At 49.4% G+C, this 26,806-nt stretch overlaps 1 protein-coding gene across 1 annotated transcript in view; it reads left to right on the top strand.

Moving 5' to 3' along the window:
• Positions 1-26,806, top strand: part of CEP250 (centrosomal protein 250kDa) — a 38,759-nt gene that overhangs the window by 6,690 nt on the left and 5,263 nt on the right. The window contains exons 5-28 of the mRNA XM_009999362.1: positions 729-956; positions 1,505-1,601; positions 2,060-2,158; positions 3,244-3,405; positions 3,717-3,895; positions 4,343-4,525; positions 5,442-5,586; positions 5,843-5,989; positions 6,169-6,399; positions 8,547-8,740; positions 11,245-11,372; positions 11,551-11,720; positions 13,621-13,800; positions 14,656-14,790; positions 15,111-15,158; positions 15,223-15,318; positions 15,767-16,068; positions 18,069-18,228; positions 19,185-19,497; positions 20,445-20,575; positions 20,827-20,947; positions 21,066-21,220; positions 23,256-23,984; positions 24,615-26,806. Coding sequence (XP_009997664.1) covers positions 729-956; positions 1,505-1,601; positions 2,060-2,158; positions 3,244-3,405; positions 3,717-3,895; positions 4,343-4,525; positions 5,442-5,586; positions 5,843-5,989; positions 6,169-6,399; positions 8,547-8,740; positions 11,245-11,372; positions 11,551-11,720; positions 13,621-13,800; positions 14,656-14,790; positions 15,111-15,158; positions 15,223-15,318; positions 15,767-16,068; positions 18,069-18,228; positions 19,185-19,497; positions 20,445-20,575; positions 20,827-20,947; positions 21,066-21,220; positions 23,256-23,984; positions 24,615-26,806 — 6,525 coding nt within the window. The remainder of the gene's footprint in view (positions 1-728; positions 957-1,504; positions 1,602-2,059; positions 2,159-3,243; positions 3,406-3,716; positions 3,896-4,342; positions 4,526-5,441; positions 5,587-5,842; positions 5,990-6,168; positions 6,400-8,546; positions 8,741-11,244; positions 11,373-11,550; positions 11,721-13,620; positions 13,801-14,655; positions 14,791-15,110; positions 15,159-15,222; positions 15,319-15,766; positions 16,069-18,068; positions 18,229-19,184; positions 19,498-20,444; positions 20,576-20,826; positions 20,948-21,065; positions 21,221-23,255; positions 23,985-24,614) is intronic.

Genomic DNA, 26,806 nt, shown 5'->3' with positions numbered 1-26,806 from the left:
GTATCAACATTGTTGAGAGAAAGAACAGCTTCTCTACCTTGTTACTGCATTAATCTGCTTTATCTTGCTTAGTTTGGTAACTTGTTATGATTATTTCCTTGTTCTTAGGCTCTCTGAGGTCCCTTTCTCACAGTTGCCTTCTACACAAACAGTAGCTGTAATAACACATTCTTCTGGTGTCAGCATCCAATTCCAAACTCTGGGCTACTGCCAGCCATGTATCTTGCTTGATTATGAGCCTTTCTTAATGTGCAGAGTATGCCTGGCCTACTGTTTTAATTGTTGTGTTAATTGTGCTTTATTGTTACAACATTTCACACCACCTTCCTGAAATGTTTATTATGTAGGTATTGTCACTGGCCTCCAGGTGTTGATGGCAATAGGTTGTTTAAGGATGATCCCCTAGGTATAAAACCTTGGTAAAATTCCTTATATTTATTAATAGATAAAGCAGGAACAACAATTAGTAAGGGTGATGAGAGGTCCTGGAAGCCTTCTGGCTCAGCCGTATGCTTGTTCTTATCTCTGAGAAGAAAACAGACTTGTTCCTCAACTGTCCAGTAGACTCATTGCTCAGTTGTCAAGATGTTTCCTGATCCCAAAATGTCAGATGAATGACTTGTCCCCAGAAAGGTGTATCTCAGTCTTGCATGTTTATGTGCTTCAGAAGTGAGTTCCCTGGCAAAGATGGTGGGGTGAACATCAGATCTTCTTTTATTCTTCTTCAGAGACTTGTCAGAGCTGAAGGCAGAGCAGATGAGGCTTTCTGGATCCATCCTGGTGAACTGCTCCCATCTGAGCTCCACCGTGCAGCTCTGGGAGTCTGTCACTGTGGGCAGATCTGCCCTGAGGAACCAGGCGCAGCAGCAACTGGAACAAGAAACCAACGGGAGGAGTCAGGAAATGATGTACCTGCAAGCCAAGGGGGACCTGGAGAGGAAGGAGCTTCAAGACAGGTAAAGGTGTCTTAAGCTTTGCTATTACCACCCTTCTCTTCTGTGGCTGCTTGGGTTCTCAGAGGGGCTATGTTCACATTTAAACCACACCCATTCTGCACAGCCTGGGCCTGTCCCCAGCCCAACTGTTGCCTTCCACAGAAAGGACAGAAAACCCTCTGACTGACAGAAGCTCTTCTGAGTAGGACAGGACTGGAGAAGAGATTGCACATAGCAGGGGTTTGGCTGTTAACTGGTTCTTGGTGAGAACCCGAGACCAGCAGAAGAGCTCTGTCTCCTGGACAGGAGCTGGGAGGAGTTTGCCCAGGGCTCTCATAAGCCCTGTAGCACCTGTGCAGTGAGAGTTCCTTGCAGGACTGGCTGCAGCACCTTTGGGATGAGCAGGGGCATGGTGCAGCATCAGGTACATTGCCCTGGGGAGAGGAAAGCTGTCTTTGCTTTGTTCTCGTGTGTTGAACCTTCTCTGCTGAGCTTCTGGGAGCTGCAGAGCTCTGTAACGGGATGGTGAGCAGTGCTTTTGGAATGGCACATGGACCTTCTCTTCTCAGGGTGCTGGAGCTCTCATCCCTGCTTGTACAGTCTCAGAAGCAGAATGAGGAGAAGGAGAAGACCATCAGAACACTGAATGACACTGTGGAGATTCTGGTATGTTGTACCTTTCTCTGGGAGATAGCCCAGCCTGAGCATAGAGCTGTGCCTTTCTCCAGAGAAGGGGTGGCAAATCTGGCATCTGGGAGCATCAGGCACCCTGCCAAAATGTTCCTGGTGTTTGGCATACCTGGAGTCAGTCCAGGTGCAGCAGTGGCAGAGGAGCTACAGATGACTCAGGTGTCAGGGTTTGCACCAATGCTCTTCTGCCTGTGTCCTTAAGTCTCCAGGGATCAAACTTCCTTGGAATTGGCAGCTTCCCAGCAGTCTGTAAACATTGGCTGTTGGTCTGTCATGTTCTTAGTTCTAGAAAAGCAGCAGCTAAATAGTTTGGGAAGGAATATACTGAAAGCACTGGGGCTGAGGCTGATCAGCATGGCAATGCCACTGAGGATGGGAATGCTACAGAGGCGAGCAGCTCTTCCCTGCCCTCCCTTTCCTTATTCTGTTCTCAGGAAGCAAGTCAGTTAGAGAAAGAATATGAAGCTTCATTGACTAAAAGTGCCAAAGAAGAGAATCTCTCCCTCCTAAAGCTGATGAAGGATATAACTGAGGTGAGTCCAGAGTTGGGACCATGTCACTGCAATTTGATTTAAAAGTACTTGAGGAAGGCAACAGACTGACCCAGGGAATAAGTACACACGTTGTATGCTCTCTGTGTTAACTGCTGATGGCTGTTTAATTGTTACACCACCTTTCTGACAACATCCCTGTTAGAATTCCAGGTTGTTTGTCCTGTGACACCTCAGCTGGGTCACTAGAGGTTTCCATACCTTTGCCTTCACCCTCCTGCTCAGGTCACTCTTGAGCTGTGCTTTCTGAGTTGGCTGCTTTACATTTGTACTCCAGGGTTGCTTGGAGGCTTCCCCCACCCTCCTTGAGCAGTGACTCTGCTGTTCTGCAGGCTTTTGTTGAAGGTGACTGAATGAAGTGAGGCACTTGCCCACTCTGCCCCTTCACTGACCATAATCCTCTCCCCACAGTTGCAGCCAGTCTGACTGCCCAGGAGTAACTTTAAGTTGGGCCTAAACTTGGCTCTGTAGAGGGATTTACTCATCAGATCTTTTACACAGCCTCTGACAAAGTCACTTCTTTCCTTTCATCTACTTATTTTTATCTTTTTGTGCCAGTGCTCAAAGTAATTAGCATTTTCTCTGCTGTTTTTCAGTATTCCTCATCATCAGATCTTTTACACAGCCTCTGACAAAGTAATTTCTTTCCTTTCATCTACTTATTTTTATCCTTTTGTGCCAGTGCTCAGAGTAATTAGCATTTTCTCTGCTGTTCTTCAGTATTCCTCACCTTCCTTCCCTGACAGTGTTAATGTTCCCTTTCCTTGCTCCCTCCAGTGTTGGTGTGGTGCTTGTGTATGTGGCTCTGAGAAGCTGAAGGAGACCAAAATAATTCCTGAGAGCTTCAAGCAGCCTCCAGCCATTTCATACCTGTTTCATGATTACAGTAGCTGTATTCAGCAATCCTGGAGGACTTGTTGCCACAGGGACAAAACTTATTTGTTGACTGAAGAAAGGAGAGAATCGAGTTTTTAATGAGTCTAGGCTGAAGTGGGTGAAAAAGGAGAAATGGTTAAAGAAGCCTGAGTAGAATGAGCAGAGAGTGACAGCTTGATGTGGGCTTTCAGGTGGTGTTGGATGACAATGACAGTGTGGTCAGCATTACCTGCACTGACAGTTCCCAGCACGCAGAGTCCAGCAACCTCCTCTCCTGCCTGAGCTCCTTTGATGCAGAGCACACCTTTATGTTGGTTCAGGAAGCGCTGGCAAGGAGGCACAGAGCAGCACAGGTGAGAATTTCTGCTTGTCTTCACCACTGTCCACAGGCTCAGCTGCTAATGCCTCACTTTGCTTGAAACTTTTCCATTTACTTGCCAGTTCAGCCCGTTTCTCTCCAACCTTCCCACTCACAGTACTGTATTGCCTTGCCAGTCTCTCCAGCTCTGTGCTCTGCTTTTCTCTCCTTGATCTCCACCCCCTCATCTCAGCTTTTGCCTTCAGGTGAGCTGTCTCTCTGCTTGCTGCTTCTCCCACCTGTCTGGAGTCTTTTTCCCTGCTCCTTATTGCTCCTTTGTGGCCTTTCCCTGCCTGTTCCTTGCAGGCCCTAAAGGAAGAGCTTTCTGCCAGGCAGGACTCCGTCAACTTCCTGCAGCACCAACACAGAGAGCAGGAGGAGAAGTGCAGGAAGCTGCAGCAAAGGCTCGAGCAACTGGAGGAGGAATGCAAGACATCCAGCAGCCACCAGCAGCACCTCCAGTCTCTGGTAGAAGCACTCAGGGGGTGAGTGTTTCCTCCTTCTCCTGTGTTCCTGAGGCAATTGCTTCCAGTCCTGGGAGTTCAGTGGTGCTATGGGCAAGGAGCTCACCTGCCCTACCATGTGTGTGCCTCTTGTTTGGCACTTCAGCATCCTCTTGCCACTGCTTTTTGTGCTTGCAGTGAATCCTAAGGCTCTCTTGAAGGGTCAGAGTGATGTTGGAATACAAGGCATCTTGCCTCACTCTTGACCTGCTTCTCTGACTTTTGGTTTTGGCTGCCCTTCCCCAGCCCCTGCTGCTGCCTGAACGGAGGCAAAATCCTGCCTTTCTCTTTTTCTCCTCAGTTTCCTTGTGAGAGGAAGAGCAAGTTCCTCCTGGCTGTGATCCGCACAGCTCCACCCTGGAATGATGGAAATGGGGTCTGTGACTCTTGAGGCCTCTTCACTCTCCTAACTGATCCTTGTCTCTGCAGTGACTGTGCCACCCTGGAGAAAACCCGGGATGAGCTCCAGCAGCAGCTGGAAGTGAGGGAGCAGGAAGCCTCCCGGCTGCGTCACAGCAACACGGAGCTGCAGCTGAAGGAAGATGTGGCTCAGGGGGAAAGGGAGGAGCAGCAAGAGATGATGGAGAGAGCACATCGTGACCAGGAGCTCCTGTGAGTGTTCCAGCTTCCTCTGGGCAAGGGGGGCATCTCAGGGCTTTAGGGGGCCCAGTGAAAAGGAATGAGTTTTGCACCCTCCTCACGTGCTGTAGAGAAGGGTGAAAGGAGCACATGGCAGGTCTCGTTGCCAAGTGGCACAGCAGGGCTGCCTCCTGCCTCCCTGGTGACCCTGTGAACAGCTCATTGCAGGCCTGACCAGAGCAGCTGATGACAGGCATAAGCTGCAGTGAGAGAGATTCAGGCTGGATTTAAGGAGAACAAAAAGCTGAACCATTAAGTCAATTGTGCAGCAGAACAGGTTCTCAGAGAGGTTGTGCAGAGTCCATCCCTGGAAATTTGGAAGACCTGACTGGGTGGAGCCTGGAGCAACCTGGACTGATCCCAGTGCTGACCCCAGCTGCTTGGGACTGAAGGTTGGGCTAGAGGCCTCCTGGGGTCCCTGCCAGCCTGAATCTTCCTGGGATTACTGGATTGGAAATTCATACTCATCTCCTCCCCAGACAGACTGCAGGCTCTTTCCTTGTGTCACTGCTAGGGGAAGAGTCATTCTGGGAGTATTAGACTTAAGAAGTCTGTCTTACCCAAAGAAGGACTGGGGAAGTTTTGTATCCAATGTGTCCAACAGGAGAGAAAACTAACAGGCAGGAGGCTGGTTAGGGGAGGATACCTGAGGTTTTTCGGAAGCGTTTTGTGGTGGCTGGAACCTTGTTTTACTTTCTTAGTGACCATTGTTTCACCTGCCTCAGTGACAAGAGGAATGCAGCTCTAGTCAGGAAATCCCAGCATTCTTTAGGTGTAAATTGTTGGAAATCATTCAGACTGCCCTGTCTGGGACCTTGTGTGTTCTCTTGGTTTTGGAAATGAGAATGCTTTTACATTAAAAACTGGTTTGTCTTTCCTCTTCTCTTAGGCTGAAGGACTTGGCTGCACTTGAAGAAAAACATTCATTGTTACAGAGTGAGTTGGTAATGGCAAGAGAGACAGTGGAGGAATTGCAGCTTCAGAGGGATCTGCTGAAGCAAGAGAAGGATGAGCTCACCACAGCACTGGAGAAGGTATGGTCACCTTTTTTCTGGGTAGCACCGGTGGGAGAGAGATTTGTGATAGGACTACACAGATGCTGTTTCTGGGCAGTAGAAGATGGTGAAAATGTTGTTCCCCTCCTTGGAAAATGGTGATCAGACCACACAGGCTCTTCGCGGTGGTTTGTCCCCACATGCTGAACTGGAATGTGTCACATGGGGATGTGGGGATGCTGCTTGAAGTCTGGGATGTTCCTGCCTTTGTTGTCATGTTCGTCTGTCTCTTCAGGCAGAGCAATCGGTAGCAGAGTTGACAGGGGCTCAGAACAAGCTGAGTGCTGAAGTAGCTGATCTGCAAGTTGCCACGGTGAAGATGAGCAGTATCAATGAAGCTCTTGCACTGGATAAAGTGGAACTGAACAAACTTGTGCTGCAGGTGAGCACAGTTGTCAAAGATCTTACCAGGTGTTCACCTCGAGCTGCTGCTTCTTGGAGACTTTTGCCTTCCAACAGGATGACTGAATATGGAACTGTTCCTTTTTTTTGTCCAAGCTAAACCTTCTTTATAGTAAATCTGACTCTTATTTTATTTCTTCTCTGCTTCTGTGCTTGTAGCTGGAGCAAGAGAATGAAGCTCTGTCACGTAAAGTGGAGGAGATGGAGAGAGCAAAGCTCTCTGGCCAGGAGAAGCTGAACATTTGTGCAAGAACAAATGAAGAGCTCTGTGCAGAGAAAGCCCACCTGGAGCAGCTATTGAAAAAAGCAGAGGAGCAACAGGAGGGGCTGCGGGGACAGCTGACCATGCTGGCAGAGGAGAAGCAAGAAACTCAAGAGAAACTCAGTCAGGTGAGACCAAAAATCTGGTGCTTCTGGGTGGGCGTGTGGCTGCTTGGCTCAGTGAAGCTCTGTCTGTCGGATTCTGCAGGGTCTTTGTCAAGGAGACACTTGGTGGTGCTGGGCATCAGAAGACTGTACTTTTGGGGAACATGTTGGTGGCTTGTGGAGCTGCTCTGCAGCTCTCTGAGTTGTCCTCTGCTTCTACAGGTTATTTTAACCCACTTGTCTGTGTTGGCCTCTTTTTTTGGCTTTTGAAAAGCTGCAGAGATGACACTGTGGTCCATGAATCCGAGGGGGCTACGACTGTTGCATGTGGCAAGAGAAACAAACCATGTAGTTCTGAATCCTTTCTCTGAGGCAAAAAACAGGGCTGCATGTTTCTATTTATGCTTTTTGTTGTGAAGTCTGTGACTTCCAAACCTCAGTTTGCTTGAACCTGGAGAGCAGAACAAAGCTGCAAGTCAGTGTCTGCTGTCTTGTGTGGCCAAGAATGGGAATGACACCTTGAAATTATTGAAACTGTTTAAGTTGCTGTGGCTAGTGAAAAAGGGCCTTGGGGATGTCATTCAACATCTGGATGAATGTGAGCCAGCATGTGCCCAGGTGGCCACCAGCATCCCTGGCTTGTATCAGCCCTAGTCATCTCCCTGTGCTGGGCACTGCTGAGGCTGCACCTCCAATCCTGGGGTCAGTTCTGGGCCCCTCAGGACAAGAAGGACATGGAGGGGCTGGAGCGTGTCCAGAGAAGGGCAGTGGAGCTGGGGAAGGGGCTGGAGCACAAGTGTGATGAGGAGCAGCTGAGGGAGCTGGGGGTGTCCAGCCTGGAGACAAGGAGCTGAGGGGAGACCTGCTGGCTCTGAACTGCCTGAGAGGAGGTTGGAGCCAAGGGGGTCGGGCTTTGCTCCCAAGTAACAAGTGATGGAATGAGGTGATACAGCCTCAGTTTGTGCTAGGGGAGGTTTATATTGGTTATTAGGAACAATTTCTTCTCAAAAAAGGTTGTCAGGCCCTGGCCCAGGCTGCCCAGGGAAGTGGTGGAGTCACCATCCCTGAAGGCATTTCCAAGCTGTGTAGATGTGGTACTGAGGGACCTGGGTTAGTGGTGGCCTTGGCAGGGCTGGGTTAATGGCTGGGCTTGATGATCTTAAAGGTCTTTTGCAATCTGAGTGATTCTGTGTATTGTTAGAGCCTCTTTAGGCTTTGAGGAGGAAGATGAGAAGTAGGTGATCACACAAGACTCTTCACTCTGAACTGATTTTGGTCCCCTGGAAAAAGAACTTGGGAGATTCAGGTCAGAGGAAGAGACCAGGCAGTTTGTCATCTTGTGAATGTCATTTTCATCATGTACAATCTTGAGTGTTGTGGGATAACTTGGAATTGTTTGTTTGTGATGGTCTGTTCTGTGTTAGGTTGAGCTTTGAAGCACCTGGTGTGTTTGGCACATACCCAGCAGGTCATACTTAAAAAAAAAGCTGAAAAAAAAAAAAGAAGCTGAAAAATCAAGGTTAAACTTCAAGCTTGAACACCAGGAAGGGGCATTAGACAACTTCTTTGTGTGAGACAAGTGAACAACAAACTGTTGTTGACAAACAGCGTGTCTCTTTGGCCACATCAGCCAGACTGCTTTACACCTGACCTACAGAACCACAGAACTGCTCTGGTTGGGCCTTTCAGATGATCGAGTCCAGCCATGAATCCAACTCTACCAAACCCAGTGCTCAGTAGGTGATACTTTGGATTTTTATTAGAAGGAGAAACCCTGTGTTTTTTCACTTTCTTCAGCAAGCAAAGCTACTTCTGCTTAATGTTTCCTGAAAGTTTCCCACACTGGAATAGATCCTGATGGAATTTCAGTTTGTGAGGTGGCAGCTGTGGAAAATGCAGTATTTTTACATCCAAACTCATGGTCTGGAGTCTGTGTGTTAGTTGTGCAGGAGCTGCCTGGTCCCAGGCAATCCAGCAGGGCCTTGCACATCACTTGGAAGTTACCAGTGCCTTTGGCAGCCCAGGGTGTCAGCGTGGTGGGCAGCAGATGCTCTTCAACTGTCATCCCCCAGTCCAGGAGCTCTGTCTCCTCTAGGTGGTTTAGCAGTGGCCCTGGGCTCTGCACAGAACTCCAGAGGAAGGATTCTGACTGTACTTTGTCCCACTCCCAGGTTTCCCACCAGCAGGAGCTGGCTAGCAGTGGCCTGGAGCAGCTGCTCCAGGAGTCCTCTCGCCAGGGGCAGGCCCTGGCCAAGGTGTCCAAGGAGAAGGAGTTGCTGGTGCATGAGAAGGCAGCCCTGGAGGTGCGACTGGCAGCCCTGGAGCGGGACAGACAGAGCCTTTCTGAGCAGCTGGCACAGAGCAGGTAAAGGCAGGGAGCTCAGCCCAGGCAGGGTGTTGCTTCATGTCTGTCAGTATAAAGGTGGTAACCATGGCAGGAGGATCTATTGCATCCTGTGTGATCTTCTGATGTTTTCACCTTCCATGGATAGAAAATGGAAGAATCATGAGCAGAAAAAAGAAAGCATATGGTGATTTGAATGGTATTTTTAAAATTATTTAGGCTCGCAAAGCTCTCCTGAACCTTGGGCTTGTTTCTGCCCCCTTACCTCTTCCTGTGGGAAGTCTAGAGCAAGCCACCTTGGCTCTGAGTTGAGTAATAAGCAAACCATGCAGACATTTACTGAAAACAAGTTTTTCCTCTGGTTTGGTTTTCTTGTTCTGTGCATTTGAACACAGATCTTTCCTCACCAAGTAGTTTGAGATGGGATCTTCAGAATTCAAGGCCATTTCCTACTGACATTGTGAGTAGGACACTGCCACTGAGGGTGAAGCTAGAGGCTGAAAACCTTGAGGACCTTCTGTTCCTAAGCTAACTCTTGTCACCTGTGGTGCAGGCCCCAGAGCTGGGTCACCAGCAACAGGGAAACCTGTTTTCAGTCTGTGACAGTCCTGGGGATTCTTGCCCATGGGTGATGTCTGGGCCCTGTACTCCTCATCACATGCTATTTAGAGACACACATCCTGGAGAAGTTAGGGACAAGATTCTGTGTTTCTGATGTACCAGGTCTCTCAGATTGACTGTGATAAGTTCTGCTTTTCCAAAAAACAGAAACAAAGTATTGAGATATTTGTTCTAACCTTAGGTGTTCCTTAAGAAGTTCTGCTTTTCCAAAAAACAGAAACAAAGAAGTATTGAGATATTTGTCCTAACCTCAGGTGTTCCTTAAAAGACTCCTGAAGTTGCAGAGCTCTACAAATTATGTTTTAGAGATTGTTTCTCCTGCTTCTTGGTTTTCCCACTGCAGAGTGTGTTGTTAGCAAGGCTGATAAACAGCATTTAGACTTGGTTTCATGAGAGTTGCTGCTTCTTTTGAGCTCCAGCTTCTCCTACTTGATCCAGATGATTTATATTTGGTCAATTATTGGGCTGTTGTTACATTAATAAATGTTCAGCTCTTTTATTGCTTTTTTTAAAAAAAGAAAAAAATATCTTTTTAGGCAGAGATAAATTAGTTCTGAGGAACCTTTGGCAATAGAGAATGAAAAATCAGGCATTATTCTTGCCAGATGTTCTCAAGAGCCTTTTGTTGTCACAGCTTTGGTGTCTCTCTTTTCTGTTCTGGTTTTGATTTATCCTTAAGATGGAGCATGTTTACTTTGGACTGCCAGAGATTGGTGTGGTCACAACTGTGTGTTTGTTCTCCTTCTTGAAGACACATCCCCACTGCCCATCCAAGTAGTGAAACTTTCTGTTGTGGCTTTATTGTTGTACCCCTCAGGTGCCCCTGTACTTAAGGGTTGTTCTCCTGGTTGCAGTGCTGGGTGTTGTAGGAACCCGGCACAGGGGACACTGTGTTAGGTCAGGGCAGTAACAGCAGCTCCTGGTTCTCGGTTCTGTGTTTCACAAGCACCAGCTGATGGAAGTCTAGAGCAACTGGGGCTACTGCCTGCTTAGCTGGCAACACTAAATCAAGGTAACAAGTTTTTATTTTCAGCTTCCAACAACTTAAACTGAAGGATACCTGTCCCTCCTTTCACAGAGTGGCCAGGGTTGGAAGGGACCTCATGTGGTCCAACCCCTGCCAGAGCAGGGTCACCTACAGCAGATCCCACAGGAACACATCCAGATGGGTTTGGGATGTCTCCAGAGAAGGAGACCCCACAGCCTCCCTGGGCAGCCTGTCCCAGGGCTTTGTTACCCTCAGAGTAAAGAAGTTTTTTCTTTGTTTAACTTGAACCTCCTGTGCTCCAGCTTATGCCCATTGCCCCTTGTCCTGTCATTGGACACTGTGGAAAAGAGACTAGTCCCATCTTCTTGTAGTTCTTGTTCAGATAAAATCTAGTTCAGATTTCTCACAAATTCTGCTACAGGCATGAGATTTTACTATGGCATTTGATGAATTTCTTTAGTCCCCTTTTTGTATAAGGAATCTGGGAAATTATCTGCCTTTGCCCACACAATGAACAGCATTAAAAAGTCAAAAAGGCAAATACTTTTCTGTCCCCTGCAGAGGGGGCTGGAAGTGCTGATGGGCTGAGGGCTGTGAGCAGAGGCTGGGCTTGCTGACATGACTTTATGGACACAGCTGCCCATGTTATAGATCAGACAACTGCAAAGATTTGGCTCTTGAGATCAAGTCTGTCTGGACTCTCTGTGCTCTCTAGGTCATAAGAAGCTCTGGGCATCCCCTCAGAGGGGCTTGTCTTGTTGGTTTAAACAGTAGAAACCTGTTTTCTGTCTACAAGCTTCCATGCAACCCATTTTCCTTATGCAGGTGTGGGGATCTTGAACAACTTCTTACTGGAATGACTCCCTGTGGGTGTCGGGAGCAGAAACTCACTTCTCTCTGTATTCACAACTTGCAGATCAGGGAAGGAGAGCCTGGAATCCAGCCTGTTTGAGACTCAGCAGCACTTGTCTCAGCTGGAGATCACCAGGAGCCAGCTTGAAATCCAGCTCCACACAGTCACACAGGCCAAGGAGGTGATACAAGGTGGGAGCCTCCTGTGCTTTGTTTCTGGTGATCCCCATGCCTAGGGAGGATGGTATGAAAGCATCTCTGACCACAAGTGCTTGTGAGGAGTGAAGGGGTCTGAAATTCCAATGGCTGAAGGTTGGTAAAGTCAGAACCATCTGTGCAGACTGAAGCTTGCCCTTTGTGGTGTTTGCAGGGGAGGTGAAGTGCCTTCAGCATGAGCTGGAAGCAGAGAGATCTCTTATGAAGCAGGAGCGGGAAAACATGGCTCAGCAGCTGCTGCAGGCAGAGCAGCAGCATGACAGCAACCTCCAGCTTCAGAAGACTGATCACCAGCTGGAAATAAAGAAGCTTCTGCAAGACCTGGTAGGAAACAACATGCTTCTGAGTTCTTCAGGCAAGCTTTGTGGGCTGGCTTTGGGAGAATAAACAGCTGAGCGTGTGAAATGGCAGCAACCATCTGTCACAGACCACTCATTGCTGGGGCAGGCAGCAAAGCCATGGGCTCATTCTTGGAGGTGTGGGAAGAGCCCCAGGACTGTGCTGGGACAGTAAATGCAGCTGCTGATTGAGTGATTCAGTGTGGGTGTAAGATGAGTTCAACTAAACATTGGATGGTCCTTGCCCAACACCTGGCAGGAAGGGGGTTGGATCTTGCCAGACTCATTGTCTACCATGAAGTAGACTCTGAACTTGGCTGCCAACATCCTCTCTTTCTGCCCTCTCTTTCTTTCTGCCCTCTCTTTCTTTCTGCCCTCTCTTTCTTTCTGCCCTCTCTTTCTTTCTGCCCTCTCTTTCTTTCTGCCCTCTCTTTCTTTCTGCCCTCTCTCTTTCTGCCCTCTCTTTCTGCCCTCTCTTTCTGCCCTCTCTTTCTGCCCTCTCTTTCTGCCCTCTCTTTCTGCCCTCTCTTTCTGCCCTCTCTTTCTGCCCTCTCTTTCTGCCCTCTCTTTCTGCCCTCTCTTTCTGCCCTCTCTTTCTGCCCTCTCTTTCTGCCCTCTCTTTCTGCCCTCTCTTTCTGCCCTCTCTTTCTGCCCTCTCTTTCTGCCCTCTCTTTCTGCCCTCTCTTTCTGCCCTCTCTTTCTGCCCTCTCTTTCTGCCCTCTCTTTCTGCCCTCTCTTTCTGCCCTCTCTTTCTGCCCTCTCTTTCTGCCCTCTCTTTCTGCCCTCTCTTTCTGCCCTCTCTTTCTGCCCTCTCTTTCTGCCCTCTCTTTCTGCCCTCTCTTTCTGCCCTCTCTTTCTGCCCTCTCTTTCTGCCCTCTCTTTCTGCCCTCTCTTTCTGCCCTCTCTTTCTGCCCTCTCTTTCTGCCCTCTCTTTCTGCCCTCTCTTTCTGCCCTCTCTTTCTGCCCTCTCTTTCTGCCCTCTCTTTCTGCCCTCTCTTTCTGCCCTCTCTTTCTGCCCTCTCTTTCTGCCCTCTCTTTCTGCCCTCTCTTTCTGCCCTCTCTTTCTGCCCTCTCTTTCTGCCCTCTCTTTCTGCCCTCTCTTTCTGCCCTCTCTTTCTGCCCTCTCTTTCTGCCCTCTCTTTCTGCCCTCTCTTTCTGCCCTCTCTTTCTGCCCTCTCTTTCTGCCCTCTCTTTCTGCCCTCTCTTTCTGCCCTCTCTTTCTGCCCTCTCTTTCTGCCCTCTCTTTCTGCCCTCTCTTTCTGCCCTCTCTTTCTGCCCTCTCTTTCTGCCCTCTCTTTCTGCCCTCTCTTTCTGCCCTCTCTTTCTGCCCTCTCTTTCTGCCCTCTCTTTCTGCCCTCTCTTTCTGCCCTCTCTTTCTGCCCTCTCTTTCTGCCCTCTCTTTCTGCCCTCTCTTTCTGCCCTCTCTTTCTGCCCTCTCTTTCTTTCATTCCATGGATGACAGAGCTATTTTCCTGGGGCTTGAAATGTATGGCCTGTCCTGTGACTGGAGCACTGGGGTGCTGGTCTTCTTCTCCCCCTGCCACCCCGCTGCACCTTGTCACTGATAAAAGGGAGGTGAGCTTTGAAAACAGAGATTGAGAAGAGAGAAATCCCAAGGAGAGAGGTGCCAGGAAACAAGCAGCCATCAGGGAGGGGAAGGTAACATCTCCTTTCCCCTATGGTTGGACTCAATCTTTTTTTTCAACTTAAAGGATTCTGTGGTTCTTCCACTCACTGGCCCTCCTTGCTAGGGCATGTCTTCTGGAGGGCACAGAGTCACTGCTGTGCACTGTGCAGGGAGGGCTCTGGGAGGGATAAAGCACCACTTTTTGTTGTTGAGGAGCTTGGCTGGAATTCATCTTGAAGTCTTTTCCTCCCCTCATCAGGCAAGCGAGCGGGAAAGGCACCACTCAGAGCTGCAGGAGATGCTGGAGCAGTGGGAGGAAGAGAAGGCAAAGACAGAAGAGAAGCATGAGAAGAAGCTGCTTGACATGAAGGAGGAAGTTGCTACCATGCAAGCTCAACAAGAAGAGGAACAAACCAGATTGGAAAATGCCAAGCAAGAGGTAGAAACTGTGAGAGGAGGGTCTGTGTGGTTATTTGCACAGCTCTGCTGTGGGACGTGGCTGGATATGGGCTGTGTGGAGCTCACCCTACATATTTTCTGCAGTGAACTTGGTGAGGTGAAGGGCAGCATGGCCATTTTTGAGTCTAGAAATGAGACCTCTCATAGGCAGCCAGGCAGAAATGTCACCTTTCAGCTGAGATTTTTGTGCTGTTGTTGTAATCTGGTTTTTTCAAGTCTTACCTCGGAGTATCTTCACAGTTCTCTTAACTGTCCTTTTGATATTACTGATCCCTGCTTATAGCCTTAACTGCATTTCAAACCAAACTGAGTTTGTAGGACTCAATCCCCACCAGGATGGGTGGGTTTTTTGGTGGGGAGCAGGGGGATGTGGCAGGATTGCTGACAAAAGAAAAAATGCTGAAGACTTCTCTGAAATATTTCTGAGCAGGAAAGCAGAGGTGTCTTCTGGGCTGTGTTTCAGGTCATTTGCTGGGTGACTCTTCTGTGCCCAGCTCTCCTGTGCCAAAGGAACCCTGTCATAGACAGAGTCCTCTTTGTGTCCTACCCAAAGTCTGCCTGGGGGACAGCAGCACCCCAGCTGTGTCTGCAGGTATTGAAGTGACAGGGCAGTGCTAAGGGGTGACAGTGTGTGCCTGTAGTGTCAGTACTTGGCCTGTACCAGGGATGAATCATGTTGATGCTGCCAGTCTCTCCATGAAAGCTCCTAGTGGGCAGGTAATGACTAAGGAGACCAGCAGTGCAGTTCATTGAGAACATGAGCCCATCAGTCTTGGAGTCTTGCCCTGCAGAGTTTGTAGGGGAAGTTCAAGACCTTCTCTTTATTTCTATGCAGGCCCTGCTAGAAAAGGAGTGTGAGAAGAATGCTTTATTGGAGACACTTCTGCAGACTGAGACAGAGCTGAGAGAAGCCCACCAGCAGCTGGAACAGCTCAGGCAGGAGATGGGAGAGCAGCAAGAGAGTGGGCAGGTGAGTCTGACTGGTGGGGCAGGTGGAAGGAGCAGGCCCTTGGCAATTGGCTGTGAGCTGAGAGAGGCTGAGAGAGCGAGGGAACAGGGTGAAGGGCAGGAACAGAGGGGTAAAACAAGCCCTGGGACTGAGGAGACAAGGACTGCTGCAGGCAGGGACAGCACAGAGCCTGGTGAGCTCCAGGGAGCAGTGACAGGAAGGGAGGGTTGCTCAGCAGCAGAGCTGACAGAAGGGGCTGAATGAATGTAATTTTGAGGCAGAAAGGAAAAAGCTGGACCTGGTGGCAATCCCAGTAGGTTGCTCTCCATTTGTGCTTGCAGAACACGGCAGAAAAGCTGCAAGCAGAGCTGCAAGAAACTCGGAGTGAAGTAGGTTGCTCTCCATTTGTGCTTGCAGAACATGGCAGAAAAGCTGCAAGAAACTCGGAGTGAGCTCAAGGCCATGGAGCAGAGGCACGAGGAGGAAATCAAAACCATCAAAGAGGAAATTAATATTCTGCTTCAGCAGAGGGATGCTCTGCAAAAACAGGTGACTGAAAGAGCAATGGCCACTCCTGTCATCAGGCAGGTGCTCTCTCCCCTTCTTGCCTTCCCATGGCAGAGCAGGCTGATGGGGCCATCCCTCTGGCTGCTGTCATCCTGGGGTCTCCATCTCAGCTGCTCTGAAGATGACTTACTGGTCAGCTGAATCTCAGTTGCTGCCCTGGCCAAATGGGCTGGTCATTTTGCCTGTTTGCCAGGCCACATCAGAGTGGGTTTCTACTGGGCTGTTTCTGGTGGCCTTGGTTTTTAAGCGGATTTTTCAGATGAACATGGCGACCCTCTTAGATTTTTAAAGAAGTCAGCTGTATCCATTGTGAATCTGGTACTCCCATGACAGGGTGGAATTTGAAGTTGTTCTTTCCCTCTCCTCGCAGTCCATGGTGTGGCTGACAGTGACAAGCTGTAGTCTCTGACTGCTTTATGTTTTCCTTGAGGTGGAAGAGTTGACATCTCAGCTCACAGCCTCTGAAGAGTCCCAGCAAGTGATCAGCTGCAAAGCTCAGCAAGAGCTGAGTGAGGCACAGGAACTGTCAAGGCAGAAGGTGCTGGAGGTTGAGCATCTTCAGAAGATCTTAGAGAAGAAGAGGAGTCAATGGGAGGAGGTAGAACATCAGAACAAGGAGCTGCAAGTGTGTCTGCAGACCTTGGAGGGGGAAAGGAGCCGATGGGAAGAAGTGGAACGTTGCAACACGGAATGTCAGGCTTCCTTGAAGGTCCTGGAGAGTGAAAAAGCCAGGTAAAGGAAAGCCTGGGGGACTCTCCATTCTGGTTAATGGATTCCCTCTTCCAGACCTTTGCATGTACAAATGGCTCTGGCAGCATTTCCTAAAATACAGAGTCTGGAGCTGCCTGTGCAGATACACTTTGTTCTCTGATGTGTTTCGTTTTCTTTGAATCCTTCAGTTACAGTTTTTCTGAAGACAGTGGCTTTTAGAGTAGTCCTTCCTTAAAAGGAGATACTCTCTTATTGACATGTTAATACTGTTAAATTAAACTGTCAGGGGTTTGAACCTCAAACACACTAAAGGAAGCAAGACAAGATACAATGTAATGAGCTTGACAGATCCATCAGCTGCTCCTTGGGTCCAGTAAACTTGAACCATTTGGGGTCTGTATCAGTCTTCCATCCTGATACTGTTGGTTGGCAGAACCCAGCTTCACAGCATGATTTTGCACTAAGCCAGATTTCCCCTCTGAGGCACCCAAGAAAAAAGATTGTTTCTTCTTGCCTTCTGTTTCCTTGTTCCTCAAAAAATCCCAGCAGGTGTCTGGAGAGGTCCGAGCAGGATCCCTGCCAGTCTCAACAGGTACAGATGTCACTGACTTTCCAAGGAATGCAAGGAAGGGGAGGTAGGCTGCTTCACCTGGTAGTGTCCTGCCAGTCTCCAACACTTGCCTTTATTGAGGCAGTGCACTCATGCTTCCCCAGGAGGGATCCTGCATCTTCTATAAGGATCCCAGTATTTCCTCCAAGCCTCCATTACCACTTGTGGCATTGGCCTTTATTGCTCTAGCTGAAAGTATTATGGGTGCTGGCAAGTCTTGTGAAACTCCCCAGAGATCAGTCACTTGCTGCTGTTCCTACCAGGACACCAGAGTCAGGGGGAGAAAATCTCTCATCATCAGAGACAGACTGGAGAGCTGGGCAAAGATAAACCTAATGAGGTTGAACAAGAGTAAGTGCAGAGTCCTGCACCTGGGGAGAAAAACCACCAGGCACCAGTATAGATTAGGTATTGACCTGCTAGAAAGCAGCTCCATGGAGAAGGACCTTGGGGTCCTGGTGGACAGCATGTTATCCATGGGACAGCAATGTGACCTTGTGGCCAAGAGAGCCAATAGTATCCTGGGATGTATTAAGAACAGTGTGGCCAGCAGGTCAAGGGAGGTTCTCCTCCCCCTCTGCTCTGTCCTGGTGAGATCACATCTGGAGTGTTGTGTCCAGTTCTGGGCTCCCCAGTTCAAGAGGGACAGGGATAGACTGGAAAGAGTCCAATGGAGGCTACAGGGATGATGAAGGGACTGGAACATCTGTCTGATGAGGAAAGGCTGAGAGACCTGGGGCTCTTCAGTCTTCAGAAGACTAAGAGGCGACCTTATGAATGTCTAGAAATATCTGCAGGGTGGGTGTCAGGAATGGGCCAGTCTCTGTTCACTGGTGCCTGTGACAGGATGAAATGGCACCAAGTGACAGCACAGGAAGTTCCACCTCAACATGAGGAGAAACTTCTTTCCTGTGAGGGTGACAGAGCCCTGGGACAGGCTGCCCAGAGAGGCTGTGGAGGCTCCTTCTCTGGAGACATTCAAGACCCACCTGGACATGTTCCTGTGGGATCTGCCCTGGGGGATCCTGCTCTGGCAGGGAGTTGGACACAATGATCTCCAGAGGTCCCTTCCAATGCCTGTGATTCTATGATTATTGACAAATCCTCTTCCTCAGAGTCTCATTAGTTAAAAGAAAAATTTTCCTCTTTCCTAATGTCTTCATTTCAAGACTTTTTTATGTTTATAGTCACATTCCCATGAAAAGGCAGGGTAATTCACCTTTCTTTTGTGCAAACAAGCATAGTGGGCATGTGCTTGGTGTGACTGCCAGCCTGGCTCAGGACTGAACAAACAGCCTGGTTCTTTAGACAAAACTCAGCAGACAAAACAATTTTTTTTCTTGATGGTGGAAGTGTTAAGAGTTTATTAAATGTTATACCATCTAGTAGAGTTACATGTTCTCTCTTTCAGACTGACTGTGTCTTTGGAAGAGAAGGAACTGAGCCTCAGAGCCCTGGAGGAAAACAACCTTGCCCAGCACAAGGAGGTATCTCAGCTGCTTTCTGCTGTTCACCAGGCCCAGCAGCTCCATTCAGACCACAGAAGAGAAATACAAGAGCTCAACAACCAGGTGACCACTTGCATCTTCTTCTCCAGGGACACAGAACACCACCTACAGCTTGTAGGCCTCTACTTGTTTCCCCTCCCAACAACATGCACTCCTCCTGTCTTATTCCCAGAGAGGAATTCTCCAGCCCCTTGAGGTCAAGGCTGGATCTGCTCTGTGCTTCCCTTGTTTACCCACCTTCAGTTTGTAGTCCTCTACTTGTTTCCCCTCCCAACAACATGCACTCCTCCTGTCTTATTCCCAGAGATTTTTCCCCTGGAGGTCAAGGCTGGATCTGCTCTGTGCTGCCCGTGTTTAGTCCTGTTCTCTCATGGCTGACAGCATCAAATCTCTGAGGAGAAACAGGAGACTCTTTGGAGCTTTCCAGTATTTGTGTTACATTCTTGTGCCCAGGTGGTGTTTCTCACTGAGCCACATCTGGTGGGACAGCAGTGGTTCTCACAGGCTGTGGAAGGTGCTTCCATCACAGCCAGTTCATCTGGCATTTTCCTGAGGCTGGAAGGCAGGAGAGCCTGGCGGTTCAACCATCCCTTTGAGGATGGGGGAACTTCCTCTTGGCCCCTTGCCCTCCAGTTTCCTGTTTCTAGCTGATTTTGCTCAGTTGGAATCCTTGGCTTTGGGCCTTCTGTTTCCATGTGCTTTTTGCTTGAAGTAATTCATCCTAGAATCACAGAGTGCTGAAGGTTGGAAGGGATCATCAGGTTCCAACCCCCCTGCCATGAGCAGGGACACCTCCCACTAGACCAGGCTGCACAAGCCTCATCCAACCTGCGCTTGAACACCTCCAGGGACTGGGCAGTCACAGCCTCCCTGGGCAACCTGTTCCAGTGCCTTCCTACCCTCATGGGGAAGAATTTCTTCCTAATAATTCCCCCTTAATTCCTTCCTCTCCATCCCACTCCACTGCCTCAGCAGCAGCAGCAACTCTGTCCCTGAGACTCTGTGCATCTGTGTTACAGGTCCAGTCTCTGCAGGAATTAGTGCTGGAGAAGGAAGCTGCCCTGGCCAGGCAGGAGAAGCAGCTGCTGCAGGACCTGGAGCAGTCCCGGGCAGGAGAGCAGAGATTGAGGGACTCTCTGCAGGTGCTGGAGGCCGAGATGGCCGAGGTGCGGCTGCGGCTGCGGGGCGCGCAGAGCAGAGCGGAGGCTCTGGCCACCGAGTGCCAGCAGGCACAGGCTGCCCGCTGGGGAGCCCGGGCCCCGCTGGACAAACTGCACCTGCCTCTTCTCAGCTTCATCTGCAAGAGCAGGGACTTGGTCACTTGGAGTTCAGGCAAGTGTGCGAGGCTGAGTGAGCGGGTCTGTGGAGCTGGGGAGGGAGGGGTGGTTCCTTGTCATCCCCGTGTTCACTTCAGTCCTCAACAGCAGGACAGGAGAGCAGGGACAGAAGGGCTGGCTGGCTGGGGAGGTGTGGCATGAAACCACTGGACAGGCAGTGGGACAGAGAAATAAAGATGGAAAGAGCGGGGAGAGGAAGTGGGACAGAGGAGCAGTGAGAGGAAACAAGGGGCCTGGAGCAGGATAGAGGTGGAGAAAGAAGCATTTGGGCAAAAGGACAGAAAGAGGCAAAATAAAGACAGGAAGAATGGCCTTTTTCAAGGACATGGAACAATAAGAAATAAGACAAGGGGTGATGGCTTTAAACTGGAAGAGGAGAAGTTTAGGTTAGACATGAGGAGGAAATTCTTGGCTATGAGGGTGGTGAGAGCCTGGCCCAGGTTGCCCAGGGAAGCTGTGGCTGCCCCATCCCTGGCAGTGTTGAAAGGCAGGTTGGATGGGGCTTGGAGCAACCTGGGCTGGTGGGAGGTGTCCCTGCCCATGCAGGGAGGGTGGAACTACCTCTTTAAGATCCCTTCCAACCCAAACCATTCTGTGGATCTATGATTAAACTCATCCTTTCAGTTAAGACTGACTCAAGCCTTCGGAAGTCTTGAAAGACAGAGAGACAAGTCCGTTTGCATGTGGAAAAATGAGCAGCATCAAAATGAAATGGGGCCCAAGTCATGTCCAGTCATGGGGCATGGACATTCTTCCTTGGGGCAGCACTGACACTAGTGAACATCAGACTCACCTTAGCCTGTGACATGTCTCATTCATTGTAGCATGAGCTGCATGCAGGACAGTGTCAAAGGCACTGCCACCTTCTCCTGTGTATAAAGAGGCCTTGCTTGTTGGAGACCCTGCAAGTAAAGCTTGAAACAGAATGGCTTCTCTCTTCAGAACAGGCCCATGTCTGGAAGAGCTTCACGGTTTCTCAGACTGGGGACCTCCCTGCAGAGCTCACAGTGGACAGTGTGGCAGCAGCTCTGCAAGATGTGTGTCACCACCTGAAGCAGACTCAGCAAGACCTGGTAACGTGTCTCTAGTGCACCCAGAAATCCTGTCCCTCCGCTAGACTGACCTGATAGGCAGTGCCAGAGCTAGGATGGGTGTCACATCTTGTAGGCCACGTTGGCTTCTGCCACGGGGGCAAGGAGAGTCATGATCACCCCTGCTATTACTGTCCTGTCCCCTCCCACCTTGGCTCTTTCTGCTTTAGTGTTTGCACCTGTCTCCTGCCAGCAGCAGCTCTGTGAGCTGATGCTTCTCTTATCTCTTCCAGAATGATGAAAGGAAGAAGATGGAGGACTTGGAGCTGGAGCTGAGCAAGAGGCAAGCTGAGTTGGACCACTTCAGTGCCCTCAATCAAGCACTGCAGAAACAGTTAGCCCAAAGCCAGGAAGGTACTGGGCTTAGGGCCTAGAAAGCACAGGCAGGCATATAAGAAAATGATGTTTGCTCTGTAGGATGCAAACTAGTTTGGTTTTGATTTGCTTTTTACCTTCACCTTTCTTGCTGCAGAGACACAGATGGCAGAAGGCAAGAAGAACTCTCTGCAAACTGCCCTGCAGGAAGAGGCTGCTGCTCTGAAGAAGGAGACTGTGACTCTGCATCAAGAGGTGGCATCTTTGGAGAGGAAACTCAAGAGCACTGAGAAGCAAAGAGAAGATTTCCTGGTGAGGCTGGCAGATGATGGGAAGGGCCATTTCTTACCTATTTTTGGCCTTCTGTTAATAATTCTAAGGAGCAACATTTTCCAGTGGAGAGGTGATTTTGGGTGGTATTATACAGGTTCAGTCCAGATCTGAGAAGATAGAGTATGAAAATGCTGACCAAATTTCTCTCATTTTCCCCTTCCTTCTACTCATCATTCCTTGTTTCCCAGAAGTTTGCTTTCCTGCCAGACCATGACCATGAGCAGGGTCATCACCTTCCTTGTTTCCCAGAAGTTTGCTTTCCTGCCAGGCCATTAGTGGGAATGACCAGGGTCATCACCTTGGCTAAGAGAAGACAGTCCAGAAAGGAGGGATTGTCAGGATGACCAATATCACACACTATGTGGAGAGACACACAGACCACTACAAGAGCAGAGTTGTTCATCCCAGTGGTTGTTTTTTGGCTTAACTTTTCCAATTGCATCCTTCTGAATAAAGAGGGAGAGGTGCCATAGTCATCAAAAACTCAGTTATGATTCAGGGCATTTATTTTCATAAATTCTGAAGATTTCTGCTGTCAAAGGTTGAGTCAAAGTAATTTTCAAGCTTATTTCTATTTACATTCCATGGTTTGGGCAAATATTTGTGTCCAAATCCATATTTAGATCTGGAAAAAGGGGTGAGAAAACAAATTTTGCTAATAACAGAAAGTTGCTCAGCATTGCCCATCTGAGAGGAAAGTGAGGAGTAATGAGACATTTGAGAAATGAGAAGTGCTGATACAGCTAAATATGTGTGTCTGCAAGGGGAAAACTGGTCCTGATGGGAAACCCAGAATGACAGGCTGTGATCTGGCAGTTATTCCTGCAGAGGGGAACAGTGGGGTTCTAGAGGATGGCACCATGAAAATTCTACACAGTAGAGGTCCAAAGAAACCCAAAGCAACCTATAAATGAAGTGTTCTCTCTTCCTATCCTAATACCATCATGCCACTGTCTAAATCAGACTCCATCTGGACTTTAAATCCTGGCTGCAGTTCTGGCAGCTCCTCTCCAGACCACTAGAGCTAAAAGAGGTGCAGAAAAGAAGATCACAGAATCCCAGACTGGTTTGGGTTGGAAGGGACCTTAAAGATCATCCAGTTCCAACACCTTGCATGGGCAGGGACACCTCCCACCAGCCCAGGCTGCTCCAAGCCCCATCCAACCTGCCCTTCAACACTGCCAGGGATGGGGCAGCCACAGCTTCCCTGGGCAACCTGGGCCAGGGTCTCATCAACCTCACACGAAAGAATTTCCTCCTCATGTCTCACCTGAATCTCCCCTCTTCCTGTTTTAATCCATCCCCTCTTGTCCTCTCACTCCTTCCCCAGCTTTCCTGGAGCCCCTTCAGGCACTGAGTGAGGTGGGAAGGATGCAACCTAAAAAGGGTGATGCAGGAAAGGTCTCCAAGCTGCCAGGAGGCAGGAGAGGGGCCGGGGTCCTTCACTCTTTTCCAGGAGAGCAACAAGCTGTCTGACAAAGGCAGCGAGAGCCGCGCCACAAGTGGTGGGAGGTGGTACAGGTGGAGCAGCAGAGAGCTGATCAACTCCCTGACCAAGGGTGTTGTAAATACAGCAGGTCCATACGAGGTCAGGAGGAGACTCTGTAAGTCCTCCTGAGCTGGAGCAGTGCTGGGACTGGGGAGGTGCCATGTACATCCATCCCACTCTCAGGCTTTCTTCCCTGCCTGTGCCCTTACAGGCACCATTATACAAGGGACACCAGCCTGGACATCCAAGCCAGTGCAGCTGTGGTTACCTCATCCATACTCCATCTACAGTGATTCCAAAAATCAGTTCTGGGCAGAGGTTGATGAATACGATCAGTTCTCAAATCTTTTTTGAGTCACTAGAGAAAATCTACATCCAACAGGGAAATGAACCTTATAGCTGGAATTTTCTCCTAAAAGCTCAAACTTCAGCCCTTGGCTGCCACTGCAGCAGGAGTTGAAATCTAGTGTGACAACCAAACATACAAGGGTGGAATTACTGAATCTTTTCCTCCCTGTTTTGCAGCATGAACGGGACAGCCTGCAAGCACTTAAAGAAGAGCTGGTACAGGAGATGAAAGTTCTTCAGGACTCAGTCACAGCCTCTGAAACCCGAGCAAATAAAGCAACAGAGATGAATCAATCCCTTGAACAAGAGCTCCAAACTGCACTGTCTATCTTAAAAATAAAAAATGAAGAAGTGGAAACACAGTGGGAGAAGATCCAGATGCTGCAGAAAGAGGCAGCAGAGGTGAAAGCTTTGCAGGAGAATCTCAGTCGTGTGACTGCCCTCCTGTCAGAGAGGGAGGGAGAAGTGAAGTTATGTCAGGAACAGATGAGAATGATGGAAAAGCAGAATGAAATGCATCAAACTACTCTTGATCAGGTTACTAAGGAATTAACGGAGAAAAAAAAGAAGGCAGAATCCCAGCAGGAGCAGATATGGGAGCTGGAGAAACAGCAACAAAAACAGGAGATTGCTGTAAGCAAAATGAGCAAAGACCTGAAAGAGCGAGACCAGGACATCAGATCCCACAAAGAACAGGTACAGGAGCTGGAGAGGCAGCTGCAATTGCAGAGGACTGTTGTCAGCAAAGTGAGCAAGGAGCTGGGAGAGAGAGACCAGGAGATCAGATCCCACCAAGAACAGGTACAGGTGCTGGAGCAGCAGCTGGAATTGCAGAGGACTGCTGTCAGCAAAGTGAGCAAGGAGCTGGGAGAGAGAGACCAGGAGATCAGATCCCACCAAGAACAGGTACAGGTGCTGGAGCAGCAGCTGGAATTGCAGAGGACTGCTGTCCGCAAAGTGAGCAAGGAGCTGGGAGAGAGAGACCAGGAGATCAGATCCCACCAAGAACAGGTACAGGTGCTGGAGCAGCAGCTGGAATTGCAGAGGACTGCTGTCCGCAAAGTGAGCAAGGAGCTGGGAGAGAGAGACCAGGAGATCAGATCCCACCAAGAACAGGTACAGGTGCTGGAGCAGCAGCTGGAATTGCAGAGGACTGCTGTCCGCAAAGTGAGCAAGGAGCTGGGAGAGAGAGACCAGGAGATCAGATCCCACCAAGAACAGGTACAGGTGCTGGAGCAGCAGCTGGAATTGCAGAGGACTGCTGTCCGCAAAGTGAGCAAGGAGCTGGGAGAGAGAGACCAGGAGATCAGATCCCACCAAGAACAGGTACAGGTGCTGGAGCAGCAGCTGGAATTGCAGAGGACTGCTGTCCGCAAAGTGAGCAAGGAGCTGGGAGAGAGAGACCAGGAGATCAGATCCCACCAAGAACAGGTACAGGTGCTGGAGCAGCAGCTGGAATTGCAGAGGACTGCTGTCCGCAAAGTGAGCAAGGAGCTGGGAGAGAGAGACCAGGAGATCAGATCCCACCAAGAACAGGTACAGGTGCTGGAGCAGCAGCTGGAATTGCAGAGGACTGCTGTCCGCAAAGTGAGCAAGGAGCTGGGAGAGAGAGACCAGGAGATCAGATCCCACCAAGAACAGGTACAGGTGCTGGAGCAGCAGCTGGAATTGCAGAGGACTGCTGTCCGCAAAGTGAGCAAGGAGCTGGGAGAGAGAGACCAGGAGATCAGATCCCACCAAGAACAGGTACAGGTGCTGGAGCAGCAGCTGGAATTGCAGAGGACTGCTGTCCGCAAAGTGAGCAAGGAGCTGGAGGAGAAGGACCAGGAGATCAAATTCCAGGAGGGGAAAATAATGATTCTAGAACAACACGGTGCATCACAAGTGAGAAATCTGCTCATGGATCTTGACCATATGAAAGAAAATGTGAAGGAGAAAAATATAGAACTTATGTCCCTGACTCAGCAGATCCACAAACTGGAAAAGGAGAGAGAACAGGTGACATCTCTGCACACAAGCCTTGAACACCTGAGGGCAGCTCTTAAGGACAGAGAGAGTGAGTGTGATTCCCAAAGGGATCAGTTAAGACTCTTGCAGCAGTACAAGGAAGAGCAAGAGGGGCACCTGCAAGAGCTTCAGAGTAAATTAGAAGAGATGACACTTTCTTTGTCTGAAAAAGATCAAGAGCTTGAGTCACAACAAAAGCAAATCCAGGCAGCTGAAGCTGTGGAAATGCAGTTAAGGACTGTGCGTGAGCAGCTGGAGCAGACCTTAGAAACCTTAAAAGAGAAGGACAGACTGATAGACACCCAAAAGCAACAAACCAGGAGCTATGAGGAAAAAACAGAAGAACGAATTCACGTCTTACATAGACACTTGGAATACACTACAGCACTGCTGAAAGAAAAGGATGACACCATTGAATCCCAGAAGGAAATGATGGAGACCTTCCAAAAACAAGCACAAGCCTCTGAACAGCAGAAGGAAGTTCTGCAGCATCTTCAAGGGGCGCTGAAGGAAAAGGAGCAAGAAGTGTTATCCCTCCAAAAGCAATGTGAGGCATGCAAGGAAAAGGAGGAAAAACATGAAGCTGAGCAAGCAAATCTTCAAGTGACAAAGCTGACTCTGAAAGAAAGAGAAGAAAAGGTGGAGGTTCTGGAGAAGGCTGTCTCTAAGCTTCAAGAGCAGAAGGAGGAGGCAGCCATGCAGACTAAAGCCATTCTACAGAAACTAGAATATGCTGAATCTTGTCTCAAGGCCCGAGATCAGGAGATAGTGTCTTTGCAAGAGCACATGCAGGACCTTCAAGAGCAGAAGGAGCTGGAAGGCAAGCAGGCCAAGAGTCTACAGCAGGACCTAGACAAAATGAGCCAACTAGTGAAGAACCACCGTCAGGAGCTCCTTAGGCATGCAGAGCAAGTGAACGTGCTTCAGCTTCGTGAAGAAACCGTGAAAGCAGCACTAACATCATGCCAGAAGCAAGTGAGTGTGCTTGAGGAAGTGGTGAGGAAGAGAGAGGAAGACAGTGAAAGTCTGATGCAGAAACTCCAGTGCCAAGAAGAAGAACTGAAGACCTTGCAGAATCTCCAGCTTAGGCTGACCAAGACAAGGGAAGAGGTTAGGAACCACAGAGAGCAGGAGAAGCTCCTGGTAGAAGCCTTGGCTGGGAAGGAACAAGAGACCAAAGCTCCAGGTGAGCCACAGGAGTCAGAAGAGGAAATCCGAGGTCTTTGGGAGGATCTCCAGCACGTTCGGCAAACCCTAACAAAGAAAGATGAGGAGATCAAGCACCAGAGGGACAGAGTCAGGTATCTAGAGGAGACTCTGGCAGGGAGAGAGCAAGAGCTTCAGAGGCAGAGCGAGCTCCTGAAGCAAATAACATCAGCTTTGCAATGGAAAGATGACAGGGAAACCCTACAGAAACAAATCCAGAAGCTCCAAAACTGGGAAGAAGAGGAAGCAGAGAAGAGGAGAGTTGTCCAGGAGAGAGACCATCTCTTGCAAAGGCAGAAGGAGCTAACCCAGCAGCTGGAAAAGGAGCGGAAGGCACAGGGGGAAGAACTGGAGCGTGTGCTGGCTGTTCTGAAGAGGACTGAGAGTGGAGAAGTCGCCTGGAAAGAGAAGGCCCAGGCTCTGACTCTTGCCCTCAGCAACAGTGAAATGGCCAACGGGACTCTGAGGGGAGAGGTGGCTGTCCTGCAGGGCATGGTGTCAGAGAGGGACACGGA

The sequence above is a fragment of the Chaetura pelagica genome, unplaced genomic scaffold (genome assembly GCF_000747805.2).
Source record: "Chaetura pelagica isolate M959 unplaced genomic scaffold, ChaPel_1.0 scaffold376, whole genome shotgun sequence".
Taxonomy (NCBI): Eukaryota; Metazoa; Chordata; class Aves; order Apodiformes; family Apodidae; genus Chaetura; species Chaetura pelagica.
The sequence above is the reverse complement of the archived record's forward strand: the minus strand, read 5'-3'. Positions and strand labels throughout refer to the sequence as shown.